We start from the raw sequence: 23,904 nt of genomic DNA on the forward strand, positions 1-23,904 counted from the left end.
ACAGAATTAGCGGAATAGTCCCGCAGAAAAAGAAGATTCTAGTCATTAATGAACCTGTGGGAATAAATTCATATTGAAAAAGAAAAGTTTCAAAATTTGAATACTCATAGTAATGGAAAAACAGATTTTAAACAGACATATTTACAAAATGGAGACTCATCTTTAGTTCTAATTTGGTAGTTTTTGTGTGTGATTTATTCATATACCTCTACTTATGATATACTCTTTACTGTAAAATGAATTTACAAACTCGTGCCCTTGAAAACCTTTGATAAATGTTCCACACGAACGAATCTGTGACTACTTGATGAGAGTCAGCCAAGCAGGATAGATAACCCTGAAGTCATCCACTAGTGAGTCTTTGCTTACTTGAAACTGAAACAATCTATCAAGGCAACTTACAAATGAATCAACTCTCGTGTTATGAGTGTTGGATCATAATTCAAGATAGGTTCACCCACAATAAGGGGAAGAGGAGTTGATGTTCTGACGATGTGAACAGTTGAAATATATGTGAAATGAAATATGCTCATTTAGATGAGAGATGTTCAGTCCAATATTTTGGATTTTCGGACTGTGGAAAATGAATTGGTTGAAACTGAAAAGATTCATGAATTTGACAGAAGAAACAATAATATTATATAAAACGTATCCAAACTCAATCTTGTTGATTTCGAATTTAATTTTCAGTGAGATGTGAAGACGAAAAATGTTATAATGACGTTTAGGAAATGAAGTTCATGGGCATCTGAAAATTTTTGGAATTTCTCTAACCAATACGTGGATTTGTAGTTGAGAGGTTTTGAGGGCCTTATTTTGAGAAGACTCATGCAAAATTTTCATTATTTATGATCCTATAATGAATGATTATGGCATCCATCTACCAGTATTAATTCCGCTATTATGCCAAATGTCACTTCGAATTTATGAATGAAAAAATCATGAAACACTCCACTATTGAGAAACAATTCATTTCAATAAAATAATCTGGTAAAGTCACATTGAATGACCAAAATGTCATGACATAGTTCACATTCATGAAAAATCTCTGATGAGGGCATAATCAATTTTCAAATTATATTGAAACCGGAAAAAGTGCAGAATGTGATCGAAACTGAAATGTAGTTCATATTCCTACGTATACAAGAGAGCTCAACGAAAATGAAAGGGTATGTATAATTCCCAGAAGAAATACTTCTTGAAAAAATCCATCACTTCCGAAGGAAATATATTTTAAATCTGATATAACAAGGTTGATAGCATATTATTTGAGCGAAGTTAACATTCCTCATTAATTGATAGAATACAACTACTTGGTTGGTAGCTTTGGGAGTATGGAAGGATTCAATACTCAGCATCATTCGTAATTTTGCCTTCAGAATAATTGGAATGGGAATAATTCTTTAACATTACTGTCCTGATCACATTTTGCACTGTCTGAGACTGGTTTAAAACCAACGTACAACCACCTCCGAATCTCAATTAGAAATCACTGAATTTCCTAGGTTGAACAGATTATCTGCTCTACTTTCATTCAGCGTAATTTTAGTATCATCCTTCGACCGTGTCAACTATTCTAACGTGGAGAAAGATGTAAATTCAAGCGCTGGGACGTTATTATGTAACGCATAAAAGTTGGATGTGCAAAGTTAATGAATGAGTTGAAATATCAAGCTTGTAAATATATGTTATGTGGGTCATTCAGGAATTCTAGCAGAAGATCGCAAACCACTACCAAATCTGTCGCATCTTCCCTCAGGCATAGCTGATTCACAATCATTCTTTCCTTCTCCACCTGAACGATCTTCGAGAAACTGTTCCCATGACAACCGAGGAGTTAGAGATACTTGGTTGCAGGGAACCATTTTTGGCAACATAACGGGCTCAGTTGAAATTTTTGTTGATTAGGAATCCAGTGAAACGTTTTATGGAAATGGAAGACTTCCATAGTTCGACAGGAAAAGATTGATCTCCGAGTTTTTATTGTCAGAACTGAGTTTCTAAAGTCAGTGGACGAGAATATGGATCCAACATTTTTCAAAAGATATCGCGAGCTAGCTTCTCAACCTGGTCATTCTTGGTTCCAGAATAATCAAACTTTCTCTATGCAAGTAGCAGAAATAAACTGTGGATCTGTTTAGATGATCGAAATTTTCACGTTAGTTGCCAAAAATGTTGCCTCACGAATACCTTCGAAGTGAGTGAAGGTCATAGCGGTTGTACAGCGCAAAAGAGTTGCTCGGCTACTCATCAAACTTCAGTCGAACCACATACCACAATCTTCCTCATCGGAACCATCGAGACAATCTTTGAGGCCGTCGCAACGCAACCTTTCGTCGATGCAAGAGCCGTTCGCGCATTGAAACTGCGTCAGATCGCAAAAACCGCTGCAGCCTTTTTCATCAGACGCGTCAATGCAATCGTATATCTTGTCGCATCTCTTTCCTGGTGTACAGCTACCGTCATCGCATATCAAATCGTCTGGTCTGCATGCTGGATAATAATTGGTTTTCTAGTTTTCGTTTTTATTGCAGGATTCAAAGCACATTTCTTTCTACTACAGCGTGAAGAAAAGCTGGCTAATATCAATCAACGTCTTTGCTAACAAATCGCAATGGGATCTTTGCAGGAACCTTTGAATGCTATACAAAAGTTCAGCTTGTGAGTTACTTGTGAAATGCTTCTTTCAATTTATTGAGTCATATTCATTTCAATTAAAATGGAGACAACATTAAAAACATGTTCTTTTTTTCAGGCACTACAGGAAAATCCTTTCGCACAGCGGTAAACGTGCGAAAATGAAGATTCACATTGGATTTGAATCGCTGAAGAATAAATTCATTTGGAAAACATCCTCAGGAAGTTAATTCCACAGACGAAATACACACATCGGAAAAGTCTAGGGATATTTTTAAAAATGGCAATAATTTTTTTTTAGATCGCTTTAGGGAAAAAAAAGTTGACGGGTGATTATTAAACGAATGTAACTTACAACAAAATTTATTAAATGGTCAAAAATACTGAGTGCGCATATAAGCAAAACTAAAAAAAATATGGCTCTTCTTTGGCGCCCCGAAAAAAAATCAAAAAAAAAAATTGGAATCAGTACAAAGTATGGCCTCCACGCTGGTTTATTACGGCCCTACATCTATCGTGCATCGACAAAATGAGATTGTCAATGTCTTGTTGAGGTACATTTGCCCATTCAGCGATTAAAAGCTCTCTCAATTGAAACGCTGTGTGAATGTTCCCCATATGCGGAGTAATTCTTCGTTGAAGCATGTCCCACACATGCTCGATGGGATTCAGGTCCGGTGATTGTGCTGGCCATGGCAATACATCAACTCCTTCGTTAGTGAGCCAGTCAGTCACTAGACGCGCGACATGTGGACGAGCATTATCGTGCATTAGGTGGAAGTTTTCACCAACAGCACCAGCAAACGGACGGACGATAGGTAGAAGAATGGTGTCGAGGTACTGTCGAACTGTGAGGGAGCGATTTGGAAAAACGAGATCTGTTCTGTCGCCGATCATGATTCCGCCATATAGTATTACTGTACCACCTCTGTATGTGTGGACTTCCTGGACGTGTCTCAAACGTTCATTATTTCCAGGTCGTCTCCACAGTCTTACACGACGAGAATCTGGATGAAATCCAAATCTGGATTCGTCTGTAAACAAAACTGTGGCCCAATCATTTGCATCCCAGTTTTGATGTTCTTGACACCACTTTAATCTTCTACCGCGATTGCCTCTCGACAAAGGTGGACATCTAAGTGGCCTTCTGTTGTGGAGATCTGCTTCATGCAGTCGATTTCTGACAGTATCAAGACCAATGGTTACCTGATGCGCCTGCTGCAACACGTTAACCAACTCAGGTGCTGTGATTGTCGGTTGTCTTCTTGCGGTTAAGACCAAAAATCGGTCTTGAACTGCAGTTGTAGCGCGTCCTCGCCCTGGATGTTGTTCGGCTGGACTGCCAGTTTCACGAAAACGCCGCCACAATCGAATGATAACACTTTGGGAGACCCCCAAACGAAGAGCTACATCATTTTGTCGCATGCCACCTTGAAGAAGCCCTACAGCTCTATTCATCTCAGCCAATGGTAAGTGATGGCGTTCCATCTTAAAGCACAATATTTTCAGTTTAATTGATGAGCAAGAACTGCATAGAATGTACAAACTCGACACTTTCAGATTATTTATTTTAGCCGAAAACCTACAGTTTGTAAAAAACTTGATAAAAGATCAGTTACCGTTTTTGCAGGCTTTGTTCAACCCATAGAAATCTACAAGGTGGTCGAGTGTACCAATTTAATCAAAATTAAACGACCTCATCCATTTCTTTTTATGATATTTAGTATGTTATGAAAATATCCCTACACTTTTCCGATGTGTGTAGTTCTTGAACAGTGAAGTTCCAGGTATACTGAGCTGAATCTCAAAACAATTAGCGCCACGTATTTCTGATATGTACCGCTCTTGGTGGCATCAAATGTGTCAAGTCTCTTGAACACCTCCCGTGAAAGTATCTAGAGAAGACAGAGAAGTCTTCAACCTCTCTTCGATGTTCCAGGCAATCAAGGTTGCATGTGATGTCTTCAGGTGGATGCCTCTTTTCTGGATGGAATCCAGCAACTTGTGGGCATGCTTGGGGGCAGAGCTCCATACATGAGAATAATACTCCAAAGGAGGTCTGATCTGAGCTCTACAAAGCATCAAAATTTGCTGGGGTGTGTATAGTTTTCTGGTTTGGAACAGCAGCCTTTGCAATTCCAATGACATGATTGTGCCAAGATCTCTTAGTGTCAATTTCAACCCCCAACAAATGTATTGAAGCAGAAAGCGGAATTCTCTCACTTGACATTGTTGTAGCTGGTTCGGAGACATTTATCTTCTTGGAGAAAACCGATTCCTAGGTTTTTGTGGCATTGAAGTGAACCTGGTTCATCCGTTCACTGAGTTTTCAGTAGAGATTATTTTGCGACATTGGAAAATATGTTCATATCACCTCATAAAATAAGAGAATCAGATTGTCCCATCTTCAAGAACATTCATTTTTCAAATCTATCCAGTACGTTCAATATGCTCATGCTCAGATAGGATACTAGTAAGAGGAATTTTCGGGTGATAACAAAGCAAACACAGTTTCAATTCTATAATACAATAAGACTGAAGTTATTCTTCTTTGTCGATGCTCTCTAGAGCTAGCAAGAAGCCAATGCTCCTTCAAAAGATTCAAACAACTGAGATCTGAGAATCACATGCTTTGAATGATCAATTCAGGTGGCATGGAACCATAGCCTACTGGGTTTTTGCGATGAGTTCTTGCGTGTGACAATTGCTAATGAATGTTTGAATGTCTTCTGGTTATGAGGTCATTCTTTGATCCAGGTTCATACCTCAGTACTGTTACATCAAGACAATATTTGTCTAGTATTAACCAAATGCAAAAACGCTTTGTACAACAGAGATTGGGAGAAAGTACCGCACCAAACTGTCACAGGATCCTTGAATCCGATACTATCAAAGCGAAAATAGCTTCGAGTGGCACAATTGAAGCTGAGCATCGTCTTCAGGTTCATCATTTCAATGCAAACCTTTACATATCGAATGAAGTACGGGATAAAAAAGTTAATACTGAAATATCTCACAAGTAAAGTATTCTTAAGTATTCTGTCAAAAACTTTCTTTTGGTGCTCTTTTGAAACATATTAGAAAGCAAATTCCAGTGGAATTTATGAGGGAATCATCTTTCGTCATACTCGTAGGTGTGTTGACAATCATGTCTTGAGCTAAGTTTTTATCAGGACAAAGTATCATTGACATATTCACATGAATGTTCATCACTGAGGTGTTATTTTGATCGTTTTCATGTAGCTAGGTCTTATATACTGTAGATGAAATAGACTGGTCTATAGAAGACAACACGAATTTTTTTGATATTCATTGAATCAAGAATGCTCAAAGATTTTGGGTACATTTATGACTGAGGAGAAAACAATTCTGTGGATACGAAAAATTACGATGTTGGCAAAGACTTGATTTCAAAGCCAGCAATTTCTTATAGATCTATTCATGTTCCTTCCACCGAAATATATTATAAATATGATTGCCAGAAAGTAAATTACAGAACCAGATCACTTCAAATATGGTCACTATATGAGGTTGAGGATTGAGTGAGATGGAAATGAGTTAAGTCACGGTGTAGTCGGTTGGAAATATGAAAAATAAACACACTTAGGGTTCATTCAAGACTGAGAATGAAAAATAATCAATATGTTTCGAAAGTTTGAACATTATGCTAAATACGAATATATCTACGTCATAATAAACAATTTGTGTGATCATTTTTCATATTCATTTGAATCATAACATAAATGTTGATAGTGTCTACATTTCGTCTCACGAAATATGATGCTGCTTGAAATAAATGTACGATGAAAATTGGAACTACCTACCGTACGAACCCAATTCACAGTTAGTTTCGTCAGACTTGTCGAAGCAGTCAATAATTGCGTCACAAAGATAAGAAACGTCGATACACATGCCATCTTCACAGCGAAATTCGTCGGTAGTGCAAGCCGTTTCTGTGCATAAAGAAAAGCATGTGCTGATAGTGCAGTTTGGTTAGTAATGAAAATTGAAATAGACAGTGATTAGTCACAACACCAATGATTGAAATTGCCTAATTTCACAAATGTTGAAAATATATTTCCGTAAAATATGATTGACAGTAAAAGCATATAAAGAGATATTTTTTTTTAATCTCTGAAATCAATATTTCAATTTCATGTCCTAATGTTTATGAAGGAAAATATCTAGCACTCACTTCCTTTTCATTTGTTTTGTGCTCACAACAAAATCAATAGTTCCAACTATCTCCACTATTCATAGTATCTGTCAATTTTTGGTTTTAAAATAGTTTTTTCAAAATCAAAACCCCTGTTCCATAAACTACATCTTCCGATTTGATCATCACAAAAATCATTTTCAAAAAATATATCACATGTTTTGCTCACACAGTAGCTTTTTCATAGTTATATATTTCTTTAAATGAAATTTGTGAGGTTTAAATCGTGAGTTGTAGTTTATGAAATTACTATGGATTTTCATCAAGAAGTGGCCTAATCAATCATAAAAATAATATTATTTTCAAGTTTGCCAACTAACAAATAGATATTTTAGTTATGTCTGACGTTAAATATACTACAATTCTTCATGATTCTTGTCGAGAAATAGTCATCGATACTGATGTTTTATTTATACATATCACATGTCATTTACAACTTTTTTAATTGCTGTATCAAGTTCAATTGAATTTTTCTGTATCATCACATTCAATTTCTGATAAGAATCATCGAGAAAAAAAAGATGATGTCTATTTTCGAATGAACAGGAGTAGCAAAAATTACTGAAGTGTCTGCACATTTTATGAAATGACAGAAATTGAGGACACAAGATTGGAAAATTTCATTTTTACTCATGCATCCTGAAAATTAATGTGTTTACACATTTTTTTCTGAAAAGCTACACACATATACCTCTATATCATTCTACTCAGGAGAAACAGTGTAAATTTCATGCAAAAAATAAGCTCTACATAGGTTGCAAGCACATATAACATTCGTTTCTAATGCATTCAACCACATTTAGGTATTCCAGAAGAAGAAACAGATTATAGAAGGTCTGTTGTTTTTACTTAGATCTGTGAAGGAGTATCAGGTTGTTCATTTCAATGTCAAGTCAGTGTCAATGTAACTCATACACAAGTTGCTATCCATATACCCCGAACCGGCAACATATAAATGTTTTGAAAATCAACAAAAAATATTCTAAGAAAGTTGGTAAGCTTCATGGGACACCTTTGTCACATGTTCAACTAACTACAGCAACCTCTGATTGAAAAACGCTGAGGCTTTTGAGCTAGAGCTGTCGTTGCTCATCTACTGCCCCAAGAAAAGTGAGATGAAGAGAGTTATCGTCACAAAGTTTTAATAGGAAAAAATTTGATTGAGTGTCAAAGAAGGTCGGATAAAATGTGGAGGTTATAGTTTGTATTGTGTAGAAAGGAGACTGAGAGGTTTTTTGAATTCTGGAGGACTGTACCTCTAGTAACAATGAAAAGCATCGAGTTCTTCTGTAGGATCCGTAATCTATATGCTAAAATATATACGAACCATTTTATTTTCAGAAATTTCATAATTCATTCACAAACTCAATTATATTTGTAATGGAGATAAAAGACTATTCCCACAGAAACTGCAAGCATCAGGTAAATATTTTGAAACGCAGTAAAACCTGGTATATATTATTCCTTCTGGGTATATAAGTAGCAACCCTGTTATTGAACAGTTCAGTCTCATTTCATTCAAAAAACTATTTCCGACGTACGTATCAGTCATTTCAAGATTATTGTAAATCATATGTTGAAAACTGTCAGTTCGATTTCAAAAACATTTAATTTCCTTCGAGGCCTAAATTGATTCTCAATAATTTCGTTATTATGTTAAAATCCAATGTGAAAACCCTTTTATAAATATTTTGGAGACATGTTAGTGCATTCCGGTTGACCCAGTATTCGTTATTACATTTCAACGTACCAGGATATTCGGTGGTTGTGACGGGACAATTTTCTTCGTCGGATCCTGTTTGGCAATCGCTATAACCGTTACATTGTTTATATCCCTCAATGCAATCGCCCTCTCTGCATTGGAATTCACCTTCTGCGCATCTACGTGGACCTAATCAAAAACTGAAATTTTGAGAAAACTGCCTGCGACACTATTTATTTGGTGAAAGTTGGCAAGACCCACAGATATTATTGCTATAAATGAATACATAGAAAAAAAGCTATTACTATTGTTCCGCATCAATACCTGAAAAAGATATCAGGACTACAAAGTTTATAGCTTTTAGGATTAGCAACTCCAATCTACATTTATACAAAAAGAGGACTTATGAACAGAAGGTATACCAGAAAGATTATAGGTTCTTGTGAAATATTCAGGTTAGTTGCAATCCATAAGAATCTTAGGATCATTTCAAACATAAAGGATGTTTTAGATTTTGTAAAGCCATTTAAGCTGAAATTATTCAAATATTTTTGGGTGTTGATATCATAGATTCCATTTCTTTCATATATTGGAACTGGATCGGCCTGTAGGTTCCATTTTTTGCTCAAAAATTTTCATGGATGGGTTTTTGAAAAACTTGTAAGAAGCCACATTTGTTATCATTCGTTCCTTGTAAATTACGACTTGAAAATTGGAAATTTCAACTCAAATCTTGAAGTTACGACTTCTAACTTTAAATTTCTATTTCGATTTGAAAATTTTCAACTTTAATCTCGCAGTTTCGACTTCAAATTCGAAAGTACGACCTCAAACTCGATATTTCAACTTTAATCTAGAAATTTCAACTTCAAACTTGGAACTACAAATTTGAACTCAAAATTCTGACGTTGATCCTAAGGAATTTTGATTGTAATCTCAAAATTTCGAACTTTAACTCAAAACTTCGACTTTCATCAAGAAATTTCGACTTCAAACTCGAAAATACGCCTTTAAACTCGATATTTCGATTTTATTTTCCAAATCACGACTTTCTACTCAGAATTTTTATTTTATTCTGTTAATTTCCACTATAAATTCGAAATTGCGGCCCTGAACTCAAAATTTCGACTTCAATCACGAAATTACAAGTTCCAATTCAAAATTTAATCTCAAAATTTTTACCGTAAATTCGTAATTACGAATTTTAACTCAAAATTTTGACTTTCATCTTGGAAATTCGACTTTGATTTTAGAATTACAACTTCAATATCGGAATTTTGACTTCAATTCAGAAATTACGATCTTGAACTCGAAAATTCCACTTTAATCAAGAAATTTCGACTTCAAATTCGAAAGTACGCCTTTAAACTCAATATTTTGACTTTAATTTCCAAATCACGACTTTCAACTGCTCTCTGAACTCTGAACGGCTCTGAACTCAAAATTTTGGCTTCAATCACAAAATTACGACTTTAAACTCAAAATTTAGATTGTGATCTCGAAATTTCGACTTCAAATTTGAAATTATGACATTCAACTCGTAATTTTGACATTCACCTAAAAGTTTTAACTTTAATTTCAACTTTAATCCCGGAATTTCGATTTCAAATTCGAAATAACGAACTTGAACTCGAAATTCCGACTTTCATCTGGAAATTTTGACAATGAACTCGAAATTACGTTGTTTACACAGGAATCAATGTTGGTTTCATTAACATCGGTGGTTAGAAATCCTCGAAATGTTGTGTAAACGTGTTCAATAATAAAGCAGATTCAAAAACTATCCTTGCTAATGGGGTTGTGGAAAAACAGATCAAATTGTAGCAAAAGTCGTATAAAAATTCGAAGTTCATCGTCATTATACAAATCCATTTTTATCAATCCAACCAACTTTCACCAACATCGTTTATATGTGCAGTCGGAACAGTTTATCTTGTTTCCAAAACCAGAATTTTGGCATGCTGTTAGATCATTCACTAGCTTTATTTACAAACAACGCATTGCTCAATCCGTTGCAAAGTTAGTAAGATATATTTCGTAATTCCGGCGCTATTTCAGATAGTTGAAACCGAAACTTTTAGATTTACACATGGTTTCCATTGAAATCAGTAGGAATGAATTGATTCTGGAATGATATATCTTTTCAATGTAATATTATTGTTTATATATTTTACACCAAATATATTTTGAGAAGCAGAAAATGTATTTACAGCTTTTGTTGTTGAGAAGTCATACTCCTTCAACTATACTGATAGTAACGTAAATACTGATATGAATATAAATAAATTTAGTCACTAGAGCAGAAGAAATGGGAGATTTTATAATTTGAGTTTTCTTTGGCGCTATCTACAGAGGGGTTTCATTGTTTTGTAAGTCTCGAAAGTCGTTATAATTTGTGGAACTATTTCTGTTTGGAATAAATATCAAGAATGCTAATGAAAATACTTGGAAAAAAATGCCAATCACTTGTAAACCAAGTTCAGGCTTCAATCATCAAAAGTTTCACATTGTTTCTCTAACGAAATGCAATGTAACCAAAACAATGAAGCAGTTATGACCTGATGGTCCGAAGATCAATATTTACAGAAACAGAAATACATCAAACGAATTTATGGTGGAGATAAAGTTGAAGAAATTTCAACATCAACTGGAGTTTTCAACGAAATCTATATTTACGGTAGTGGACTGATTCAATTAGAACACGATTAAATTCATCTCATAATGGATGCAAGGATCTACATGAAGCTTCCACAGAAAACGAAAAAGTTGCTGAATTTGACAGAAAGGAATCATAACCGTTATGTATTGGCCCTGAACAAGTTGTAAGGTGAATCAAAATTGTATGTGTGGATCAGAATACAAAATAGTGTCAATAAGAATACAAGAAAAATATAATGAGAAGACACCTGAAATGGCTGAAATGAAGCTGAATGGAGACTTCAGCTGCAGAAAATGTAATGTAGTGACTATGACATCATCTTGTAATTCATTTCAAAGTGACAAGTTGACAATGTTTCATGTTGAATTCTAATAGTCCGGACTTCCATTGTCTGATACGATTTTGATATGATTCAGAATCTATCAAAGAAAAAATTATATCAGAGTAAATAGCTAAAATATCTATCATAATCGATTTTTAGTATCCACAATCGTTTTTTGGTGATGACTAGACTATTCACTCAAGAGATGATATAGATAGGTCATTCAAGCATATCATTACACATCCCATCTGAGGAAGATGGAATATGTAAAAGTGCTCGATTCACCTAGCAATATCATCTCTCTGCTTCACCAGTTTACCGTTTTTCCGTTTGACTACCGGTTTCCGTATGTTGCGCATCTTTACGCTAACTTAACTGAATGCGTCGTTGGCCAACATATATGCAGCTTCTTTGAAGTTACTCTCAAACCAGTGTTCCTGCCTGTGGATGATCTCAGCTTGGAATCACTTGATGCTATGTTGAGTCCAAAAATGCTCTGCTATTCCGGATTTGCTGGTTTCCTTTCGCTATTCTATGGTGTATCCGGATCTGAAACAGGTTCTGATCCTTTCCGACAATACGCTGACAAAGGGAAGGGCGAGCACTGATTGCGACGGCTCCTCTTCCTTGCGAGGATCTTGCTGTCTTCTAGCCTTAGTCTGTCCCACCATCACTTTGGAGTGTCTATTTCGTTGATCTTTTCCAAAGATGCCTAGTTCCTCCTCTAGACCTTTCTTCGAATTACAGAGCATGAAAGCACGATTTACTAAAGTCTTGATGATTCCCGTATACAGATATTTCCCACTTGGTAGTCCTCTTCAACAATACCTCTAAAAATGGCAATTCGTTGTGGACTTTCTTCTCCATTGTGGAGATGATGAAAGGTTTTACGCTGTTGATGTGCTCGAGAAATGTGCCTAGTTTTGTATCTCCATGGTTCCATACTATGAAGGTGTCCACAACGTATCTCTCATGGGCTTCAACACCCAGAGTTTGAGACCACTCCATATTTATGTTGGCTATAACTGGTGAAAGTGGTGAAACCATTGGCAGTCCCTCATCTTGTGAGAAGAATTCTTTTTATTGTATTTTCATTTTACGTTTTACAGCTTGAAATAATTGATAATTTTTGTATCCACAATTTTGTTTGTCTTTTCGTCGATTTCGAATCAGACGAAAGAAGTCCGAACTAGTATAGATCATCGTCTTGTCATGTTTTTCGCGAACAAGACACTATTAAACAATAGAGAGACAGATTAGAGAGTCCATATTGTAGCCCAAAAAAGAGTGAAGAAACAAAAAACTTGAGTTTTATACATAACTCCGTCGAAAAAACCCACATAAAGCACATTTTCGAAAGAATAGTATCCCCGGTAGTAGTATAGCGCCCCAATAGTTTTTGAAAAACTTTACCTTCCGTAAAAATATCAGGATCGGGTCTATACGCCGGTTTTATCGATTTGCTACAAGTGTCATCATTTTCGTCACTTTGGTCTGGACAGTCAACAATTCCGTCACAAACTTTTCTCATTTTTATGCACAACGAGTCAGTCATGCACTTCCATGTATTTTCGATACAATTTATCTCTTCTTTTTCTAAGTACGGGTTGCAAACACATGCGATTATGCAGGTTAGAATCAGTAGAAATGGTTTGTCAAGGGAGAAAATACAGTTTGGAAATAACGATGTGTTTTATTATTTGACAGACATGTTTGAAAGAGTCATGGTACTTAGAACAGTGATTGAAACTTTTTCAATTAGAAAATTACATATCATTGTTATTTCCAAATCGTATCACTGAAAGATATGGGATACGTCATAGAGAACGCAGAAACCTGAATGAACTAGCTTCAAAAAGTAGTGAATTATGAAATATACATGTTGGAAAATAGTGTACAGGTCACCCAACATGAATTTTTTGTTTGAAAATATCGAACGTCGATGTTTCGTTGTTTTCGAAGCTTCTCTTGCGTGATTTCGAAGAAGGTATTGCATACATCCATTTATGTATCGTTAATATAATATTCTAACTGCATATCCACCTATAAATCCCCAAAAAACTTCAAAACATTTGGATTTCGCCACTTTGAAACAAAAATATATATTGGTATCCTCTTTACGCTACACCATCTACCCCTGTAGTGATAAGGTGAAGAAGGCGTTCAAATATCGCACTCAATCAAAAATACTCAACTCAAAAGTCTAGTGTCCTAAAATAGAACAAAAGTCGATCGTCGCTAACCAAGAACATTGTCACATTGTGTATAGCAAAATGATGATATGAATTCTGCTAGAATACTGATATTTTTCTAGTTATGACTTGTCTTGATGAATCAAAGTAATGAAATCAAACATTTTTGTTTGTCTTTGAAGTCATTATTCTTGTTTCTCGAGCAATATGGTTGGACACGACTATAATAATGGAAACATTCTGAACCATATAGATTGGTCCTGAGGTTACCAGTAATAAGGTTACCAACGAAATTGAAAAAATATTTCAAAATGACTGTTCCATTTTTACTAAGTTCTACAAAGAATAACTGAAGAGAGATTAAAACGGGCATAGTTTGCAAAAAAGTCTGTTGAAGGATATAATGTAGATAAACATAAAAGTATTGATGGGTATTGAGAGTGAGCCTCATGTTATTCAAATAATAACTCATAATAACACAGATTCACTTGAACAAGTGAATCAGGTGGAACTAAAACGATGAACTGCAGAATGTTATCTATTATCATCAAATATACTCAATTTCTGAAAAAGAAACTACATTCTTGAATTACGATCTTGTGGTTTTCACTATACATTTCATCGTATCTGCTTATTTTGATTGACACAAAGACTCAACTTGAATCATTTTCATGGTATTAAGCAAAAAAATTGAGTATTTAAAGTTCTCAAAACGACTAATCCAAATCCTGAGAGGTTCTAAATGCACTTCGTATTTGCTATACTGTGAAATAAAATTGTTTTTTGAGTTACAAATTCAACTGTGATGCAAAATCATTTCATTCAGACAATTTTTGCGGATATTATGTGATAAAGGAAGATCATTTTGATGCTGGTTCATACAGTTTTTTCTCATTCCCATACTAATAATTTTTTTCTTGATTTGACATCAAAAAGTTTTAAATCATTAACCATTCCAGGTGATGATACATCTCACTAAAACAGTTTTTTCGTCAACATCAAACTATTGATCAGAGGAAGGATAAAACCTAGTGTAATTCCTCAGAATCTAACTCACGAGAGATCTTGTCAAAAGTACTCAACACAAATTGCTTGACTTGTCAACGGTGTTTGTATTGGGGAACAAATGTAGCATTAAAGTTGTACAACAACAATCAATGTGACTTTGAATATGTGAATTTGTCAAAATAATGCCTAACAGAATCAGATTTTTGAATACTCTATGGCAAACAGTGCCTATATTCATAATTTTTGTGTCGAAATCTTTTGACAAAATAAAATCGAATCAGAGGAAACACGAAGCTTTTATCTTTCTGAATCAAAAGCCTTTTCCGTCTTGTTGACGTATTCAATGAATACTCTAAATCGGCTGTATTTTGATGCTGAACAAAACGGGTTGGGTTAGGTTCTAAACATTTATATGGATACTTCTATGTTATTTGAAAGACGGAAATTTAAAAGAACATAAAACACAGAAACAAAGACAAGAAGAAGGGAGTTCGAAACAAAACATGAATAGGAAAGTGCTACAAGAAATTTCCAAGAAGAAGAGTCGTTATTGGAGCTGAAAAAATTCCAGAATTCAGAACAAAAGACACAATAGACAGAAGGAGAAAACGATTATTTCAATTTTGAAATAAACAGACACAAACTACAGAGAAACAGAGGAAAAGTAGTTACAATCCTACACCTGGCAATGAATCCATTCGAGGTATCACATGGGCTGAAAATTCCGGGCCTCAGAAAGAAAACTTTCTTCCGGTGCAAAACTCAGCTCTATTCATCAACATGGTATCCATCAAGAGCCATACAATCATTACAGTGCCGCTTTAAAATTTCAATACCACTTTTGTAGAACAATATATCTTTCGCCTCAAAATAGGCCGCATTTCCAGCAATAACTTTTTCATTCGAGCATTTTTTCCAGATCTGCGACCAGCCAGTAGTCGCTGGGAGCCAAATCTGGCAAATACAGTGGATATGAAGCAATTTGAAGTTCAATTCATGTAGTTTTGTCATTGTTTTGATTGACTTCTGACCCAGTGCGTTGTCTTGATGAAACATAATTTTTTCCATTGCCTTATGCGGTCGTTTCTTTGCAATTTTGGCCTCCACTGTTTATGGTATGTATTCTCCTCCTCTTCAATGAAATATATAAAAACCATTTTGTCCAATTTTCACTAGTTATTTAATTTCTACGACCGATTTCGGGTGTAAGACCCGAGAATTTTCAGCCCATGTAGTAATGGTAGAACCTGCTCTGCGCTGACGAAACCCATATCGCTCTGGCTAAAGCTATACAGCGCTGACAACAGCTGAACAGCGCTGACTAGTAGCAACATCAGCGGATATTGTGTTCAGTCACTATATCGATTGGAGGTCACATTGCCAAGGTAGAATTTTCAGCTGAAGGACACCACACAAGTATTTTCTCTTACCGTTGTCGCAATTCTTCTCATCAGAATGATCAGTGCAGTCCGCAATATTATTGCAACGGAACCTTTCATCCACGCATTGGCCATTAGCGCAAGTGAATTCATAACTCTGGCACAAAGCTGGAGGTGCATGAAAATTCAAAAAATACGGTGCACAACGGTGGAAATTGTATTACAATGAGGAGAAACAATAGTAGCATACCAACGTTTGTATAGGAGATTCCCTCGCAGAATTGAGGAAACATAATGAGGATAATTCAGATTTCACTGAAATACACCAACAAATTTTGGTGTGCCAAACTGTTTTTATTTTCTTATTTCTATTATTTTCATTACACTTCCATTTCAGAGGGTCTGACGGTATTAATTTGTGATCCAAACAAGCAAACAAAAAAACCTAAGGTAGCTACTCAGCTGTTGATCAGCTAACTCATGGGAGAGGATATTAAGTTTTTTCCTGTCCAATTATGGGAATTTCATAAAAATATCATCAGCTCATTCTACGTTGTCTCTTGAATCACCTTTCAATGTTAAACTTCGTTATATCGATTGACGAATAAAAACAGAAAACAAACAATATTCTAACCTGAATAACGAAAGTTTCTCCAGTTCAGAGAGAAATTATTGGAGGAATTGAAACCTCATACCACAGCTACTTAGCCCAATTACGCTTTTAATGAAGGCAAATGCAGATTCGAGGGCGTAACAGCTGAATGCTCGATTTTTCGCTTAATCAGCGTATGTAATGGTTGAAAATCACTTGAATGAGGATAATGAACAGGTACTCAACAGAAAATCTATAGTGGTATCAATAGATATGAAATATATGTACATTATTCAGAATTCTCAATTATCCAATCCAGAATTGGAAATTCACGAAGATTCAGAGCATTACCCTCACTTTAGAACACAAACTCATTTCAATTCCAAAAGAATAACGAGCAACAATATAAACCTTGTAAATGTTCTTGTCTCCAATCAGGCGGATTGTTTTTTCTGAATGGAATCCAGCAACTTCAGGGTAGGTTTGGAGGTAGAACTCCAAACATGACAATAAAACTCCAAAGAATGTCTGATCTGAGCTTTATAAAGCATCGAAAGTTGCTGAGGTAAGTACAGTTTTCTGGTTAAGAACAGTTTGAAGCTTCTGAGAAGCAGCTTTTGCAATTCTAGCACCATGATTGTGCCAAGACATATTGGTGTCGATTTTAACCCCCAACAACCTCATCAAAGCAGAAAGCGGAATAATCCGTCTTGCCACTATCATATCCAGGTAGGAGACATTTATCTTTTTGGAGAAAATCGATGCCTAGGTTTTTGTGGTATTGAAATGAACATGGTTACTCCACCCCAATTCGAAATCACTTCTAGATATGCAATCTCCTGCTGCCGGTGAAGACGTTCATCCGCAGACAATTTCCTGGAATCCAACTGGAATGGCGAGATAAGTGTGCTGTCACAAAACAATATATTCAATTATTTTTCCAATAAAAAGAGGGTAGGAGACAATATGGATCCCTGGGGAACACCAGCATTGACGGTAAAAGTATTCGAGAGTTATTCATCGACGGTGACTTGCAGGGAAGGGTCTTTTAGGAAGCTGGAGAGCTAGCCATGCACAAAAATGATTCGACAAGCCATACCATCGAACTTTGGTAACACAGATCTACTGAATGGAAAACCTTCAAGATCTGACTCTGAAGTCAATAAGGTAATTCTATCAGACGACCTTCCATTATTCGATACCAGATACCAGAAAGCCTCCAAAATCCTTATCGTGGCATAAAAACTCCGAACCAAAATGCATGCGTACAAGTTTTGATTATGTTCGCAACAAGGGTAAATTGAGAATAGATAAAAGTCAGTTCCAGTCTGGTCAGTAGTACAAAACAGTGCTAACAGTGCTGATTTCCACTATTCTCAATGTATAATCCACGAATACCCAAAATCGCTTTGCCACAGCGTTTAAAGAAATTAATTCTGGAACTCAACTCAGCAAGTGGTAAAGACTAACAGCGTGATCAGCACAATATTTCGAAGATTCTTAACCTTTCGGCGGTCGCGCGCGGACTGTCACTCTGCAAGTTTAACACTTTTGCGATAGTTTTTTGATAAGCATGTTGGCGGCGCTGCAAGTAATAGTAGTCTTCTGGAATATCTTGAGAATGATCAATATAGAGTCACAGGTCAGTGGTTGCATTTGTTCCAGTGTTGTGTCCGTTGCGGAGTGAAACTCCGCGCGCGACCTTTCTTGTACCTACTTTTACTTGAAGTGAGATTTCAGTAATTGCCGTCATCAAAGGTGAGTCTATAATATTTGATTTCTGGAATGTGTTCAATTCATCCAAAAATTTTAGATGTGCTCCTGGGAACAAGAACAAAGGCATTTGGAAAAACTCATGTCAGAGTGTTTGATGGATAATGATTCGCCTGATGCTGATTTTGAAGATGACGTTTCAGACGAGGATAATGTCGAAACACAAGAGGATATTGTTGAGACACAAAATATCGATAGTGACACAGAACAAGAAATTTCAGACCTTGAAGATTACAATGATGAAACTCCAATTCAGGGACCAACATTCACAGGAAAAGACAATACAATCATTTGGTCTAAATTTCCAATACCCAGACATGGACGAACTAGGAGACAGAACCTGATAAAACATCTTCCTGGTGTCAAGCCACCAGTGACAAACTTGAAGAAGGAAGCAGAAAGTTGGTCTCACTTTTTTCTGATACAATTTTTAATATAATTGTGGAGTTCACAAATCAACACATATAAGAAAAATGTGTTCATTATCAACGAGAAAGAGATGCTAAAAATACCGATTTATTGGAAACCAAGGCGTTCCTCGGTCTTGTATATTTATGCGGAGTTCTAAAGTCTAGTCGCCGGAATCTTGAGGAATTGTGGAATAAAAATGGTACAGGAGTAGAGCTATTTCGACTTACGATGTCTAAACAAAGATTTTGTTTCCTCTTGCAACATATAAGGTTTGATGATTCAACTACACGTGACGCACGAAAGAAATATGACAAGCTTGCTCCCATTCGAGAAATATTTGATAACTTCGTCAATAATTGTGAAACTGATTACTCTCCGTTTGAATACGTAACCATTGACGAAAAACTCGAGGCATTTCGGGGGCGGTGTAGTTTCCGTCAATATATACCCAGAAAATCTGCTAGATATGGCATAAAAATGTTTGCGTTAGCCGATTCAAAAACGTTTTATACGACCAATTTGGAAGTGTATGTTGGCCGGCAACCTGAGGGACCTTTTGCAGTGAGTAATTTGCCAAAATATGTTGTTCAAAGACTTTGTGAACCAATAAGAGGAACAGGCAGAAATGTTACAGTTGACAATTGGTTTACCAGTATGGCGCTTATTGAAAATTTGCAGAAAAATTTCAACTTAACTCTTCTGGGTACCATAAGAAAAAACAAGAGACAACTGCCTCCAGAATTTGCGCGTCCTTCAAGTCGTCCTCCTCTATCAAGCATGTTTGCTTTTCAAAAAAATGCAACATTAGTCTCTTATATACCAAAAAAGAACAAAAATGTTTTATTGGTATCGGGCATTCATTTTGACGACAAAATTGATGAAAACACTAATAAGCCGGAAATCATTATAGATTACAATCATACCAAAGGAGGTGTTGACTGCGTTGATAAGCTCTGTACAGCTTATGATGTTTCAAGAAACACTCGAACGTTATGTTTTCAACTAATTGAAGGCCATCTTCGCCGCCGTGCCATTCAGAAAATTCCAAACATCATGAAAGTTCGAATAAGAGGAATTTTAGGATTAGAAGAACCTCTACTTCCTCCGACTTTAGATAATGCTCGTGGTCGTTGTGCCTATTGCGATCGAAATAAAAATAGACCAACTCGATTTTCATGTGTTAAATGTCAAAAATGTGTATGCTTGGAACATTCACTCAATATTTGTCGTGATTGTTCTGATCTTGGAAATGAGAGTGAATGAAATTATGTTTTCTATACTATCCCAAGATTCTGAGTTTCATTTTGTTTATTAGAAATATTATTCTTATTTTTCAATAGAAATACATTATGAATTAAAGTTCGTTTGCTGTTCAGTGTTGTTTTTTATTGCAAAAATGAATTAATTATAGCGGACGGACAGTCCGCTCGCGACCTTTCTTGTCTGAAAACTGGATGCGACCGCCGAAAGGTTAAAGATGTTCCTTACAAGTAGCTGCTACAGCATATAATTGCCGACAGCAGGAAGTTCTGGAGAGCTGAAGAACCGAAGCGTTATTAATCTGATAAAAATCAAGCATCACATTTTTCTCAGTAGAAAAATGAAGTTTATCCCAACACAATATTGTTACTTTTTCGAAAGGAAGAGTTGAATACAATTCGGCAACCTTCAAAGCACGCATATATGCATATTCCAGATGGATTACATCAGGAATAATGTCTAGGGTATCGAGAGAAAATCGGAAACTTTTTTTTCTACAAAGATTACTGGAACTGGATCTTTCGTTGCCGGTGACCAGCTATGACCAGATTTCATTGGAATGAAAAAATTGACACGAATGAAACTCTTTGGAGAGAAAGAGTTATTGATAACTCGACGACCAACTGAAAGTAGCTACCAGGTTTTTCCGCTGAACAAACGACGGACAGGAGAAACTCTGAAACTTAAATGTTCAAGATGGAAACTAACCACATCCTTCCTCATCTTCAGAGTGTATACAGTCTGAGACACCATTGCAGCGTAACGACAAGCTCAAACAAGTGCCATCGCTACATCTGAACTGATCTGGCAAACATTGTTGGCATCCCATTTCGTCGGATCTGTCAGGACAATCAGGCTTCAAGTTGCATCGGAATATCTGATCAATGCAGGTACCGTCCATGCATTTCCATTGGTGACTTTGACAAGTTTTCGTTGCTGTGGGGTTCATAAGAAATTGTTATCGGGCATAGAATAGAGTACTAAAAAGGATCGAGCTGATGTTGAGAAATAGTTTTGCCCGAATTATTTGTCAGAATCATGGACATTTCTATCTATGAAATCGACAGAAAAACTACAAAAACAAACGATTCACGAGTCTCTCAAATACAGTTTGTCGCGAAGCCTAATTAGCAAACACCAATTGCTGTGCAACCAATTATCTTCCTTCCTTTTTGTGCAGCATTTACTGCAAGGCAAATAATTGAAAGCCTTGGTCTTTTGTCGATCCTTTTGACATCGATTCTGTCGATTTTGTCTTGGTTGGTGAAACGAATGTAGAGAAAAGAATTGCATTTCTGATGATTGAATTTATATATACTTTAATACTTGAGCATTGTTTCAATTCTGTCCCCATATCTCACCTTAAGATTATACAATCTGTGTATGTATTCCACTCGAAATTATACAAAAAATGAAAACGACTCGATAAGGATCTCATTATGTTTTTCGTGACAAAATGATATTCGTTGTGTTCAAAGTACAACTAACTTTTCTGGCTACACATGAATTAGCCTATGTGTGTTCTTCAATAAGATTCAGGAACTCAAGGCATGGAGCACTCGACCTTCACCTTCCTCCTCATGTGGGTTGGGGTCAGATACAAAGGTCTACGAACATGATGCCCTCATCTCTACATACCTTGGTCTACCACATATTATGCATGTTTCCGGCACTAGTGACAGGATCTGCTTTGAGATACATCCCATCTTCATCTGGGCTTTACCCAGAGAGACGGTTGTTCTTATTATATACAACTTTGTTGAAATGGTGCTTACTCATGTCTGATTCTCCGTGTCAAACTGAAAAGAAACTGTATAATTGGATCTACTGGAGACATTATGTACGAACCCAGCAAGTAGTCTTTTATTCATAGTCACTGCAAGTGATGGATTAGTTGTAAAAGAAGCCTACATGGTAAACCTTTTGATAATAATCCGTATTTCTCTCATCAGCTCGATCCTCGATTTCCAGTGTATTCTTATCAATTTTTAAACGTTATTTGGGACGTTCATGTTTCTAATAGTTTCATTATACCTCATGTTGGACGTATAAAAATATGTAATTCAAGTTAAATTAGGTACCTCTCAGTATAGTTTTAACTTCAATACAAATATCAAAGCCAGCAAATGGTTCAAATATTATGATTCAAATTTGGAAAAGTATGATATGAACGTTTCAAAATAGACAGTTACATTGTTCTCAAAACTGTTAACATGAGCAGATTATACGGAAATATGGAACTGGATACTTTTAACTTTGCGAAAGTTTGTTCTGGCTAATTATCATTTTCATGGATACTTTCTGGAGTATCAACTCTGATGAAATAGAGGTATACGTTTGAATTTTGAAAAAGATTATTAAAATCACTGATGAAAGCTGACGTGAAGAGAATGTCAAATTGAATTGTCCGATGTTCTGGGTTTATTAGACGTGGTCTGAAGGTTTAGATACCTGACATGTCGTTTACATTGCTCTAACCCTTCTTCAATGGGTAAATTAGTGGGAGAATCTTTGTGTTATGAAGTGCCGGTATCCAAGTCTTGTAGATGTTCAAGCTCTTTTCATCACGATTCAAATAATTCTAATGCTTATGTATGTCTGTGGCAGCCCTCTGAGAGAGCGTGTTCTGCAACTGTCGATATATATGTTTGGCCATAGCGGCAACTCCTGCCATGCTCAGTAGAGCGAGTTTCAACGTTTCTTATCGCGGTTTCGATGTAGAACAAACCACACCTATACGGTATTTGGTATACTCCTGGAGTACTCAATTGATCCCTGGGGTCTTTAGCTGACCTGAGACTCTTCTCTATCGTTCTTGTGGGCTTCAAAATGACCCGAAGTACACCCGGCGTCCCTTCAACGAAACAAACTACCTAGTAAAGACGACAGGCTGGACCATCCAAGCGGCTGTCACATAGTCCCAGCAGCCACGTCACAGCCGCTTGGATAGTCCAGCCTGTCTCGTTTACTGGATAGTCTGTCTCATTGAAATGAGGCCGGGTCAACTACTCTGACTCCATGTTTTTCCTGGATCCTTCCAATTCGGTGCGTTACAATGTTTATGTAGTACAAAAAGTTCTTCCATTGGTTTGCTCCACAGACCAGGGAGTGTGTCTGTATAGGTCGTAAGGCCCTGTTGACTTCGGATCCAGAAACGCATTCTTTAGATGACACGTTTCCTCTTGTAGTCCTTACGGTTGTCAGACCTGTCTTGCCCTCTCTACCAGAGTCTTCCTCTTTGCTGGCGTGGATGCTAATTGGAGTTATTATTCAGATATGAGTTGGTTTTATGTATATTTCATGCCTCAGCTTGCCACTTTCCCGTCTTTCTGATAATACATCCAGAAAAGCGGCTAATAAACCCGAAAACATCGGATAATTTGTTAGACACCGGCTGTGAAAGCTCAAATGATTCTGTCAGAATATTTCAGAAACTATTGGTTGTTTTACGTTCCATTTAGATTCCTGTTGTATAAACAATTCCGTCAATATCGCCAAGAGATAATTTCTATGTGGTTTGGTTCGTGGTTTTTTTTTCTTCAACTTCTATAGGAAGATTACTGTCCATAATCAACATGATTACCTCAAACTACTGCCACCAGAGATAAAATAGTAAGTACTCTGCCACCAGTGCAATTACGTTACTGTTGGGTTATCTAGTTACAAAACTCTCTGAGACACAATTTTCTGTAATACGAAAGCGAGAAGTGATTATTAGTGCTCTTTAGGTTTTTTCATTCTCAGTTTCGCAAG

At 36.3% G+C, this 23,904-nt stretch overlaps 1 protein-coding gene across 28 annotated transcripts in view; it reads right to left on the minus strand.

Moving 5' to 3' along the window:
- The window catches only part of LOC111513366 (basement membrane-specific heparan sulfate proteoglycan core protein), a 471,092-nt gene that overhangs the window by 82,656 nt on the left and 364,532 nt on the right, over positions 1-23,904 (minus strand). For 13 of the 28 annotated variants that reach the window (XM_074169282.1, XM_074169281.1, XM_074169280.1 and 10 more), the window contains 5 exons: positions 20,860-21,087; positions 16,167-16,283; positions 12,950-13,132; positions 8,604-8,744; positions 2,275-2,493 (listed from right to left, as the gene is read on the minus strand). The exons of 5 other annotated variants lie outside the window; for them this stretch is intronic. In XM_074169282.1, coding sequence (XP_074025383.1) covers positions 2,275-2,493; positions 8,604-8,744; positions 12,950-13,132; positions 16,167-16,283; positions 20,860-21,087 — 888 coding nt within the window. The remainder of the gene's footprint in view (positions 1-2,274; positions 2,494-8,603; positions 8,745-12,949; positions 13,133-16,166; positions 16,284-20,859; positions 21,088-23,904) is intronic. 10 more of the 28 variants (XM_074169295.1, XM_074169293.1, XM_074169297.1 and 7 more) reach the window with 5 other exon arrangements.

Source organism: Leptinotarsa decemlineata, unplaced genomic scaffold (assembly GCF_025532065.1).
Source record: "Leptinotarsa decemlineata unplaced genomic scaffold, Ldec_3_MD MMD2_P_RNA_scaffold_5, whole genome shotgun sequence".
Lineage (NCBI taxonomy): Eukaryota > Metazoa > Arthropoda > Insecta > Coleoptera > Chrysomelidae > Leptinotarsa > Leptinotarsa decemlineata.